The 13,246-nt window shown below is 29.4% G+C and overlaps 1 protein-coding gene across 2 annotated transcripts; it reads right to left on the minus strand.

The window, feature by feature from the left end:
- Positions 1-1,384: 1,384 nt before the first annotated feature.
- On the minus strand, positions 1,385-7,140 carry LOC111316875 (uncharacterized). 2 transcript variants are annotated; one of them, XM_089753620.1, is made up of 14 exons: positions 7,022-7,140; positions 6,572-6,879; positions 4,663-4,800; positions 4,367-4,448; positions 4,064-4,140; positions 3,639-3,745; positions 3,240-3,357; positions 3,003-3,119; positions 2,818-2,909; positions 2,491-2,557; positions 2,335-2,413; positions 2,164-2,255; positions 1,844-1,987; positions 1,385-1,727 (listed from the first exon to the last, which is right to left on the minus strand). In XM_089753620.1, the coding sequence occupies exons 2-14, from the start codon at positions 6,866-6,868 to the stop codon at positions 1,701-1,703; spliced, it is 1,437 nt and encodes a 478-aa protein (XP_089609746.1). In that variant the 5' UTR covers positions 6,869-6,879; positions 7,022-7,140; the 3' UTR covers positions 1,385-1,700. The 2 variants fall into 2 exon arrangements, with proteins under 2 accessions (XP_089609746.1, XP_089609745.1); XM_089753619.1 differs by having other exon boundaries at positions 6,572-6,887; positions 7,022-7,063.
- Positions 7,141-13,246: the final 6,106 nt, after the last annotated feature.

Raw genomic sequence — 13,246 nt, forward strand, 5'->3', positions numbered from 1 at the left:
ATTTGTATTCACTCTAAATTTATCACAAATAATAACATTATTAATAAAAAAAAATCATCAGAATTTGTTTGTAAAGTTTAACGTTGGTGTCAATTGTCCTTGACTTTTTTAAAAAATATAGTGGTTAAATTCATTAAAATTGAGATATCTAAGTCAAACAATCAAATTAAAACAGTAAAAAGATTATATTCAAACTTTCACCAAAAAAAAAAAATTAAGCCTTTTCATTGCTTTCAATTGCATCGTCGTCAACCAATGTTTTTTTCACGTCTAAACACAATGGCAAACAAACTTCAATTAAGTATATGAATATTTAATTCAACAATAAATATATATAATTTTTTATTTAAAGAATAAAACTTAAATCTCTTTATTTTTTCAACTCAAAAGAAAAAAAAAATTAACTACAAATTTAACCCTATTTTATACAATTTATTATCAATTTAGTACTTGAAAAATTAAAAATTACAATAAGATATTAAAATTTTCATTTCATAAAACTCTTTGATACATCAACCTAATATTATTAATTAACTCGTTGACATGGTGTAAATGTTTAATAACATGATGAGATATGATAAAAATACCATTCATTAATCGCATAAAGATTAAAAAATGATTTTTTAAAATTTAAAATAAAACAAAAAAGTTTAAAAATGCATTTAAAATTCCAAAAAAATTAAAAAAAAAAAAAAGAAGATGAAGGAAATCGGGGAGGAAGGGAAGGAGGAAGGGTGGAGGGAAAAGGAAGAGAAAGGGGATTAGGAGGTGAAGGTCGGTCGCTAGTCGGCCAGTCATGGGCGGATCTTGTCAATCCGCCTCAATTTGCTCAAAACAGGTAGCCCCCTCCCCTCCCTCCCCTTCCCCTCACTCTCCTCTCCGCTTCTTATTCTCATCCGATTATCTCTCCCCAATTTTTCTTTTTTTTCTTTTAGTTGAATATAAATGGAATTCGGATTTTAATTTTCCAAAAAAAAGTTTTCAATGTTATAAAATTTTAATAAAATTTTCAGTTTTCAAAAGTATTAATTTTGGATTTTTATAATTTTTAAAAACTTTTTAATTTCAATAAATACAGATTTTAATTTACAAAATTTTCAATATGTTGAATTTTTTAAAAATTTTTCCATGATTTTATAAATTTTTTCATTGTTTATTTTTGGATTTTGAATGTTTTGGGTTTTTTTTTTAAATTATTTAAAAAATATTTTTTTTCTTTATGCTGGAATGGCAACTAATTACATGATTTTTTTTTTGTTTTATGTAACATCATATTCATATCACAATAGGAAGTTAATCAACGGTGATAAATTAAAATATGAAAATATTTAACAAAAATTCAAATATCTAATTACGAAGAACTAAAGTGTATTTAACCTAAAAATGAAAGTTAAAGATTGGCTTTTCATCACCAACTAGGAAGGATTATCAAGTATTTAGCTCATTATACAAATTGATTTCCATTAGTAGAAACAAGTAAGCATTCTGGCCTGATATATAGAGTGAGATGACATGATAATGATCTCCAATTTTCCAAAAATATATCGAAGTAGAAAACTCAGCAACTGCTCTTGTATCCTTTTTGTCCTACCATCTCTATATTGAGGGAATTTAAGAGAGAGAGAGAGAGAGAGATTGAGAGTCTTCAGTTGAGAAAAGATGTAGCCTATGTTTCCATGAATTGCATCAAAACTTCCACTTCATGTTCCAATGCCAATTAAGCTAAGCTGGTAAGGACAAGTTCAAACAAGGATCTATAAGGCTGCAATATCTAGTAAAAATGAAAACTCATGACATTTAGAAGGCCATAAAATCACAAGATGAAGGTCAAAGAGCAACTTACAATGTTATTTTGAGGCTGCTTCCAATAGAACCCCTGTATAATAATTGGCATGATATTGCAGGCTGCAAGGATGTAAATTATCAATGCATGCTTCCCCATCCACTCCAACGCCAATGTCGTGCGTCTGTATCCATAGATGTCAACCTGTTTGAAAGTTTCTTCACTTTTACAAGTTGAGGAAACGAGGCAAATTGTGTTTTTCCCCCATAGCAGTTGGATGAAAAACAAACTATTGTAATTGAATCTAAATGGCTATGGAAGAGACACAATAAGTAAATCAGAAGAATTATAGCAGATGTGGAAAAGATTCATTGATCTACCAGTAGATAGATTCCGGTGAAAAGAAAGCCAGCAACACCCGTAGTAACACACATGTAACTGAATGTGTACAGAGCCTTGTTAACATGCATTCCTACAACATGAAAGCAGATGACTTGGTTGATGAAACCATTACCATTGCACTACTATAAGGCTATAAATAACTCATTTACCAAAAATGTCCAATGCAAGCCCCAAAACTAGAAAAGCAGAAGATGGTATCAGCCAGAGACGAATCCGATCCCTGTGATCCTACATTCGGAGCACTGATTCGTTGGTAATTCCAGAGAGAAAAAGAAAAGCAATCAATGAACAAGAAAATTTGTCACCTTAAAGTGGACAATTATATGCCCATAGTGCAAACCAACCAAGCAGGTAACCATCGCCATCACTGAACTACAACCAGAAAATACAGGGTCAATCCATAACCATGCAACTAAAGCACAACAGTGAATCAAGAATAGTCCATAACTTGTTGACTTCTTCATGCTTTGTCATATAATGTGGTCATACAATAGTGCACATAATTCATTGTTACTCTATCAATGACTATTCTATCTGTACAAAAGGATATAATATCCATCTTGTATTCCCAGTGCATTGATAATTGGAAAAGAAAGATACACCAGAGGGTGAGGAAGAAAATGTAAACAAACCTCAGGAGTCCTTCAGGATCAAAAGGGGCTTGACACCATGTTGGGGAATCAGAAGGTAACGGGCCATAATCAGGTGAGTTGATGCTGCATTGCTATTTAAATGGGAAATAGTAAAGATCAATGGAAATAAATGTGTTAAGGATGGTACATGATGCAGTAAGCAACTGCTTTTGGAAGAGAGATACCTTTGTTCTTTCAAAGACTGGTTTCCCGTACAAATGTTGAATACCCAGTATTTTACGATCAATCATTCCAACCACATTACAAGCTGGTCCGGTGTCACCTCGTACTCCGCATTTCACCTTTTTGTGGAAATGGAAAATTAAGACTGCTTAGTGGCCTGTTTCTTTCCTCAAGCTCTACTATAGTCTACAGAGTTCTTAACCTTGAAAGAAAAATTTTGAAAGAAAAGAGGAACTAACTGAAAAAATCTTTGTTGCTGAGGAAGAAGTTGAATCTGGAATCTGATATTCCCAATTAGGAACATACAAACCATATAACAAGGAAATATATATAATAGTAAGCACCACTCCTGCAACCCTACGAGACAGAAGAAGGAAAGAGAGATGGAGCACTGGTAAACAATTCGAACGATTCACGTTAGAATGCAAATTTAAAGAATATCGGTGAAAAGAAAATGGAACATTTTAAACTAATCAAAGGCTTGACGTGTACCTTTCCACATATATGTATATAATATGACAGAAAATGGATTAAACTTAACAGTGCTTATAAGACTGCATAAGTAAGCTTTACTCATATGTCAATGGTATATAATATCAGAAGAAAATACGAGTTACCATGTCTTTAAAAACACTTACCATTGAAATTGATACTTTCTCAGTAGAGTTAATTCTGATGTTACATGATCATCACCCTTCAGCCAAATCTCACACATTGCTGCTATTAAATATGCTATTGCAATTCTCTGGGAAGGAGTACCGGCGAAAAGCAAAACAAGAACAACATATTATCCTACCATAAATAATTAACATTACATAAAACCCCACAACTAAATCTCAACCCATTCTGTTCCTAAAACAATTCCACCTTAAACTCGCCAAAGAAGTTCAAGAAAGAATGGACTAATGCTGTCTTAGAACACCTGAAAAGCCAACTCAGTATACAGTTCTCTTGTTAAACCTACTCTATAGGAGGGAGAAACAAGAGGCTACCTTAGAGCACCTCCTTTCATTATTCTACTTTTCATGATAAATAATTGGAGTAAAACTGAGAGAAAGCATACCTGCAGTACACCCATCAATCTCATTTGTTGAATATCCACCCCATAAGTTAAATTGTTGATCCCATGGAAGAAGCCACCTGTCAGTGATCAGAAATTATAGGCTATGATTCTATGAAACAAAAACCATATCAAAGTTAGCACAATAAATATCCATAATATACATTTATCACTGAACATAGATTACTCAAGCAACCAGTAGAACCGTTTCTTGTTAGAGGTGTGCTCTATTAGTGTGGTAACAGGAGGGCGTATATATCTATCAGCCATGATATGTGGTACAGGTTTAAAAAAACAAAGAGCCACCTTGCAGAAAAAGGCCTAGCATCAGAAGCTTTAGTGCCCGCAATATTGCTTTTCTAGTTGCAGTAACTCTGCAGGACACTCTCTGTGCAAAGAATCATATTGTTAGTGCTAAAAATTTGTCAGTAGCAATGGAACTTGAGGTACAGATAGCAAATTTGATACCAATGAGATCATTGATGTTTATTCAAAAACATTTCTGTTTTCCTAACAGACCATGGAAAAGGGCTGGATCCATCATGTTACATGTATTTGGGTGCTTTGAATCAAAAACCATACATTCCGGATAAAAGTGATACCTTGTATGTCAGTCCTAGTGAAACACCAACAATGAAGAGAAAAAATGGCATGACATAATCTGCAAGGGTTAAACCATTCCATGGTGAATGATTGATAGCAGGAAGAAGTCCACCAACATCATCTACAAGAATCATTAGCTGCATCAAAAATGAAAGAACAAAAATTATATACTTTCAGAGCAATATCCCTACTGTTGGAACTACATAATGCTGAAATGAAAAAAAAAAAAAAACTAAAATGAAAGTTTGTGCAAATACTGAAATGCTTACATCACTTATTATTTTCAAACTTAAGCATAAATTACATGTTGAGATGGAATATGCATTGCAATTTTCTTAAATGGTCTTGAGCTTGGATATCAATTTGCTTTCGAGGAGGAAGATATCTTATACATTAGAATTAGTTCAAAGTTCAAACCTCCTACGTCCCCTATCCAAAATGGACCATCTTAATTCAATTTTTTTTTTTTTTCAGTTGCACATTGTTAAAGAGATAATTTGGTGATTAATTATCCAAGATATTCAACCTTCAACTAGTATTATTGTATTATATATCTAACTATGCCCCACTTTTGGGCAATAAATTAACATGCTCAAGAGTAGTTTTCGAAGGAAATTTTTTTTTGTTAAAAAGTGGAATTCATGATAATAATAATAATAATAAAAACTAACCCTATGGCCATGGCCATGACCTGTGAGCAAATAGTTCCCTGTTACTATTATCAGGGTTTATTTCCCTGTGGGGTAGACAACTCCAACAGAGTCAGAAAAATAGTTGGAGGACAAACATAATGGAACAGCATAAAAAAATCTTGATCCAGATTGGAAGCAAACTTAGTTATTAAGTAATATGATATCAACCAATTAAAAAAAATTTATTATGTGATTTATAGATAATGATGCATGTGGAATACCTATATATTCACACTCTAACACGCATATATTAGCATGCTATTTGGTATTACAAACAGATTGATGATTACTTGTAACAATTTTCCCATGAAATTATCTTATACCGACTTGAAAAAGAAAAAGTGCAAGGAATCAGAAAAGGTGGATGGAAAGCTAGCAAAGCAACTGCATCAAAATAAGGATTTGGGTGTTAATGCGGCCTATCCCATTTCCGAACAAAAGTCTAAAATGGCACGGAATCCCATTCTTATAAAAAGGATGGACGTCCGATTTTCTTTCATCTGGACATGGAGGAGGGAGGACACATGTTCAAAATTTTACCCCAAATACCACCTTTAAATTAAAGCATCTTTCAATCTTGACTCTTAAGGTGTGCAGAAGCTTAAACCATTATCTTTTAGTTTGGAATTTTTTTTTTTTTAATAATTTGGTTTGGATCAATACAGCCAAAGTTTGTGCGGTTATTAAAATTGACTGTAAAGGGATTAACTTAATTCATTTATATAATTATTTTAAAAAATAATTCATAAAAAGTCATTCAAAAATTTTTTTAAGTTCAAGTCTAATGGCTGCAATTTATTTCGGCCTTAATCATACCAAAAAAAAAAAAAACTCTTTTCCATTCATAGAGGGGGTGGTTATCTGGTTGAAGTATATTGGGTCAATGAAAAAAAAAAAAAAAGAAGCAAATGCATTTATGGCACAAATAACGCAAATGCATTTATGGCATAAATATTACTTGGGGCTGCATTTATTTGGATGGATGCTCTAAAATCTCAAATGATCAGATTTTAATTTGTTTGAGTGAAAGAAGAGTAATTTCAGGATGCAACTGCCAAAAAGGAGTAAATGAAAGGATATCTAACCGTTTCACGTATTCATGACAATAAATTATTCTTTTAATATAATAATGACGTAAAAATGAAAAAAAAAAAAAAAGTAAAAGTAAAGTTGAGAATGTAGTACTATTTTGACATGGGTAAAAATGAGATTTTACCACAATGGTGAGTCCCCGGAAAACGTCCAACGAAACAAGACGCTGATGTGCTTGTTGCGGCTGTTGTTGTGGCTGTTGGTGGTTGAGAGGAACGTGTCTGGAGTTGGAAGTGGATAGTAAGGGGTCTTCTTCACCTTTGTTGGCAATGGTTGGTTCAGAGATCTGAAGGGCCAAATCATTTAATTTCTTAGCATCATCATCGCCGTCAAGATCTTCGGTTTTGTTAGCATTGACAATATTCATCCCCGAATGCTTTTCAACGGCATATGCCTTGATGGGCTCGTATTCCATCGCCATTCGCCACTTTTCTTTTTCCCTCAATCAAATTAACATTGGCTTAATTCTCCAGGGTGAGGGTGTAAGCAAGGCTTGTTAAATATGAAAATATAAAAATGAAAAAAGCAAAAGCAGGAAGCAGGAAGAAGAAAAATAAGCAGAGAAGAAGCGTACTTTGTGGCTATAAGATAAACATCAAGTTTGTTTCTCTGTTTTTCTTTTCCAAGTTTTGATGTGCTTGTTCTCTTTTGCATATTTATAGGAGCCAGGATACAGGGGAGAATTGATACGCTTTTATCACAAGTATTTAGAAAAGAGTTTCAATTTTTTTTTGGATATTACTTTCATAATAAATATATGAGTTCATATTTGATAAATTTTTTGGTGTATAACATTTATGCATTAATCACAAATTGACACATAATTTATTACCAAATTTAAATTTTTAAATTTTTGAAAAATATTTTTTAATTTAATATTTTGTAATATTTAATTTTTAAAATTTTAAAATTTTATTTTTACCCATTAATGAAGTGATGCACTGATAATGTACGGGACATACTAATGATAGATTGAATATAAATTCTAAATATAAATAAAATTATCAATAAAAGAATTAAGAGTTTAATTCAACTAATTCAATAACTACTATTAAAAACTAATATCTAATAAATATAAAATTTTAATTTTAATACTTACATTATTTTTTTCTTAAATTATAACAAAAAAAAATTAACTAATAAAAAAATTGGTAATGCCGGCCCCTGAATTATATATATTTCTAAAGTAAAATTGTACCTTGCACCTTTTGCTCTTTCTATATACTTCCAATCTCTCTTTCCTACTCACATGCAATCAAAACATTAGTGGCCTACTTAACAGGACACCACTCAAAATTAAAATATCATATGCTTCAATCATATCTATATTTGGATTTGGGGACAAATAATTTTTTTTTTGTTTGACCTAAATTTCCAAGTTTATATATACGGAGAATCATATAAATATTCCAAATCTATAAATTTGGTAACAGAATCTCATAATCTTATCTTAAGTAATTTATGAAAAGGAAATGCTTTTTTTTTCTCATTAAAAAGTATTTTCCAAGTTTGATATAGTTAAGATATTGTTATTGTGAGTTGTCGAATTCCTTTAAAACATTTTATTTTTGAATTAATTAGTATTATCCCATGCATAAATACAATTACATGAAAAAATAAAAGAATAGTTGACCATAATATTTGACTTTTTTTTATAATAAAGGGTATAGCAAAAAAAAATTTTTTTTTAATATTTAAAATTGTCAAGATTTAAATCTTGTTAAAAGTGTAACACTTAATTAACAAATCACCCAACTGTGGGTAGTATTTCAAAGTTTTTCTCTAGGGTTTAAATTTTTTTTTTGGATGATATAAAAATATATTTTTTCATATTTACATAAAACATTTAAGATTTTATTCTTGAAAGCCAATGAAGCCTTGGCTTAGTGGTAAGGAGGAGATCTTAGAACTTTAAGATCCTAAGTTTAAGTTTCACTATGTGTTGATTTATTTGTTCAATTTTAATTTATTAGTTAATTATTTAATAATGTAATAATTGATTATATAAATATACACTTGATTATAAATGTAACTTCATAAAAAAAAAAATTTATTCTCGAAATGTTACTTACCTCAATCTTTGATTTAATAATAAAGTAATCATCTCTTAAAAAATGGAACCTTAAATTTTAAATTTTTTAAACTTTTGTTAATTAAATAAAAGAAAAAAAGAATGAAAAAAAAGAGAGGCATCTCTCCCACTAGTCCACAGTGGGGGAATAATACAGAATGCGGAAAGTAAAAAGGATCGTAATTGCAGTGGTGATAGGCGGTGATTCCTTTTTTGCGCTTAAGTGCAAAGCATTTCGTGTGAAAAAGAAAAAGAAAAATAAAAAATCACATGTCTTTCATTTCATGCACCAACAAATTATGCATGAATCATGAGTTGGCTACTCCCAAGCGTTTAAATATGTACTCAATGCACAAATTCCTCAACTTTAGAAGCTTTAATTTGTTAATGCACCTTTTTATCTTGCTTTTGGCTACCATATTGTTGATAAGATTGGAGGTTTCACATTTGAAACTTGTAAAAAAAAAAAAAGCTAGACATATTGTGTGTGTGCCTTTTTTGTTTTTTTTAAATATATATTTAGAATGTCATAATTTAAATTCTGATTATTAAAATTTAAAATTTAATATTTTATTAACAGATATGATAATTTCTCTAAAATTGTTTATCTTATAATAAATAATTTTAGATTTGACTATCACTGATCATCTATTTTTTGGTGTTATCTAGTGTGAGAGATATTTTTATTGTCTATTGTTCTAGTCAAGAGTTGAAAACAACATTTCATATACCTAAATTCCAGCTGACATGATAGATATGTTAAAGAGAAGGCAACGACAATCTACCTACCATACTAAAAAAAAAAAAAAAAGGGGTCTTATGATCTTAATGCTTGGTGGGTGCGCGGTTTTAGTTGATGAAAGAGATGTTGCATCTCCAAATAAGCACTAGAATGTATTTTTTGAGATGCAACGCTTCGCTGCACGCTGGTTTTATGGTCCAATATGGTGCTCAGCTAGAAGAGTGATCCATATATCTCAATTTTCCTGCCGTTGACTTTGCACTCAAATGGATGTGTGTACCATGCAAGCATGGCCTGGTAGGCTGCAGTTGCTATAAAAAATTGTACTCATGACAGCTTTTCAATCCAAATGACTATTGGGTGTGAGCGCCATTTATGCCGTCTAACCACTTGAGGTTGAGAACTCCAGTCCATCTTTGTTGTTTCTTTAATTTTTTTCTCTTTTTTCTCCTCCAAATTACATCTTAACTTCTCTTTTTCTATGTTTTTTCATTTGATTTTTTTATTTAAAATTATAAAGTAATTTTGTTAATTCAAGATAAAATAAAATTTTTTATTATAAAATAAACTAATAAATAAGTTTTAATTATTTATTAACAATACTATTATTTAATTATTTTTTAATTTTATAAATATTAAATAAGTTAAAACCTTTTATTATATACATCTAGTTTTGTGATCCGTACAATGTACGGATATTTATATATTTTACAAATATACAAACATAAATAAATGATCATTAAATAATAATATATAATATTTTCTATGGGTGTAAAATTAATTAGTTTGATGTATTTTTATAACTTTTAAGTATGATTAATATTTTAACAACCCAACTGTTAAAAATTTTCAAATTAATGTACTTGTACTTGTTATGCACAAAGTTTTAAATTAATCAGGTATCTCTATCATACAAATCAATATATATATTTAACATTAGAAAATTTTTATTATAAAACAAATAGTTAAACATTTTCAATTTAATTTTCCAAAATTAAATTCTATTTTCTTACAAAAATTTCAAGTTTAATTTTTCTTAATAATGATAGTTTGAAAGAAAAGTATAATGTTATATTTGAATTTAATTAATGCAAGATGTTTTCAAGACAAAGATCTATTCCTCTTATTGTCATTTACACACAATTTTTTATTTTGGTTTTTAATTGATTTATTTGTCCAACAATTTTCTATATATACATAGTTTTCTCCATCAGTCAAGTTGACTCATCAAACTTTTTGAATGTTATACCATTCAAAGTAGATTAAATGAATCTTTTTCTATAAAAAAAAAATGTTTAGGTGATATCCTTTAAAGTTTGAGCAATTTTCCTTCCTATGTTTAGGAAAAATTAGATATGTAAAGTTATTAAAAACCAAAGTTTTGAAAATTTTTGTTTTTGAAAAAAATATAAAATATAGGTGATTATCCAAAAATTTTGTTGGTAAAAAATTTGAATTGAAAACCTTTAAGGGAACATATAAGTTAAATATATAAAAATGAATAGTATTTTAATTAAATAAAACAATATTGGTATGTGATTTAGCAAATGACTAAATGCATAAAAATATAGTAGTAAAATGAAAAAATAAAAGAAAGCATGCATACAAAAATGAAAAAACAAATGGTCACACATACTTTATCCTTTTTTTTTTAAACACATATTTTTTTATCCTAATACATAAGAAAGAAACTAAAACACTAACATCTAAAACATAAAGTAAGTCATGTTATAAAAACATTAACAATTCTTGTGCTGTGTATAGAATTCTAAATATTCATTTGAAATCAAATACTATATTCATTGAACTTTTAAAAATGCATAGAATACTCACACTAAAATATTCATTTAAAATCAAACACTAAGTAGAAAAAAAAATCAAAGAAAAAAATTTATAACAAATCTTAAATTCTAAATAAATAAATTAAATTGCCCAATTCTATGGAAAGTAATTCCCACTGCATCAGCCATTAATATATTAATGACTCCAAGGGATGGAGTAGTCCATAATAGAAACAATACCATGCTTAACTTACTTACACAACACTTAGCCATCTGATCTGCTACAAAGTTTTGTAGCTGGAAACGTATCACAACTTCATCTCCAATCTTTTTGTTGGCTCCGATAAGATAGAAATAATAGCGGTGGCTCTTGCTAGTTTTGTTCATAAAAATATATGTAACTGCATTATCTAAAATAATTTGTAAAGAAATATAATGAAGAGTTATAAAAAGATAAAGAAAAAAATCATAAACAATAAATTTGAATCATGTAAAAAGGTAATGACATATTAATTTTTTTTTCATTCTATGAGAATCACAATCTATACAAAAAATTTTTAAAAATTGCAAATACAAAAAAAAAAAAAAAAATACTCTAAATGCTAGAAAAGCTATAATATATTTCGAAAGTCATCGACCTAATCATAAATATAATAATTTATATAAATTATTATATAATTTATAATAATTTACAGACATATAATCATAAATATAAGAAAATGACCTTAAAACATAGTTTTAGGATTTATAGAAACTTTTTCTTGTAAAAGTACAACACACACGCACACACATATATATAAAGTAAGTCAATTGAAAACGTAAAAAGAAATTAAATATAATCTATTATATAAAATATTTTAAAATTTATATGAAATCAAATAAAACTAATTAAATATAGAACGTGTGGTGATTGTTTAAGACTGTCCAAATGTCAAAGGAATAGACCAAACACCTTGGATTTTTTCCTTTTTTACCAAAGACTTTGGCTTTTATATATTTATACGAGAAGATCTTAACACAAAAGACAAAAATAAAGCAATACCCAAAATAACACAACCATATATATAGTAATTCGTACATCTAATCCATTTGCATATAGCATCACAAATAGAAAAGAAAGAAAACTTAAGCTAGGTTTATTGCATGACAAAAGAATATCATGATAATAAGAAAAAATATTGTTGGGATGCAATTTATTTCTTAAGCATCCCCAAACACCTTTATTTATAAAATGACTCTTAAAAATAATTATGGGCAGATTTGTAACTTTGGAATGTCTAATTAACTAAAATGAATTTAAGAACCAAATCAAGATTACTAATAGTTTTAGACACTGAATTTTGTTCAAACTATTTTTAACGTGGTTGACTCGAGCTCATTATTGAACTTGGGCCAAAACCATTGAATGAAGCCCATTTCGAGCCCACAAGTTGGCCAATTTAAGGACCCAATTACAAGCCTAATTTATAACCCGTTTAAAGGTCCAAAATATGGCCTATAATGTGGCCCTTTTAAAGACCTAAACAAAGCCTAAAAATGGCCTCAAAAAAGAGAAAGCCCATGATTGAGAGGTCTACTCAGTTTTTAAGGCCTTTGTAGAATATTTTACTTGGAAAAAATGAAAAAGAGATCACATGATACAAAGGCAAAAATATTAATAATAAAAAGAAAGAAAAAGTTTTAATGGCAGAACCAAAAAGCAATAGAGAAAGGAAATGCTTAAGAATGTCATTTTTGGTTTACATAAGAAAGAACAAATGAGACAACTTTGGCACAAGGCAAGTTGGGGTATCCAGGCACTACAAACTTGCAGAGAAATAAGACAAAGGTTAGTGGCCAAATAAGTTGCAGAAGTGAAAAAAATCACAAAACTTGGTGATGAAGGCTTGTTGGCTTTATAAACGGGGGGCTAAAAGACGTAGCGGTTTTCAAGAGGTTTTTTTTAGAGAGAGGAGGAAGAAAAAAAGCAAAAATGAGCTAAAAAAATGACAAGGAAAAGCTTGAAGAGAAAGAAGAAAGTGTGTATATTGCAGATGCTTAAGGCCATAAGAGTTTTTTACCTTCTGGTAATTCTAATTTTTTCTAAAGGTAAGCTATGTATGACTAGTTCAAAATCTCCATCTTTGTAGTTTCTGATTTGTTTCTTGCATAAGGTATATGATGTCTACTATTTCATTTGTATTGAGAGCCTAAAGTGTTAAGCTG

This window comes from Durio zibethinus, chromosome 24 (genome assembly GCF_047325235.1).
Source record: "Durio zibethinus cultivar Kanyao isolate XHJ-2024 chromosome 24, ASM4732523v1, whole genome shotgun sequence".
In the NCBI taxonomy this organism is placed as follows: Eukaryota; Viridiplantae; Streptophyta; class Magnoliopsida; order Malvales; family Malvaceae; genus Durio; species Durio zibethinus.

Coding starts and splice junctions, on each gene's coding strand:
- LOC111316875 (XM_089753620.1), bottom strand. CDS start 6,868: ATGGCGATGGAATACGAGCCCATCAAGGCATATGCCGTTGAAAAGCAT. Junction 3,120..3,239: donor CAGCAACAAAGATTTTTTCA/GTTAGTTCCTCT, acceptor TTCCACAAAAAG/GTGAAATGCGGAGTACGAGG. Junction 2,256..2,334: donor GCTTGCATTGGACATTTTTG/GTAAATGAGTTA, acceptor TTCATGTTGTAG/GAATGCATGTTAACAAGGCT.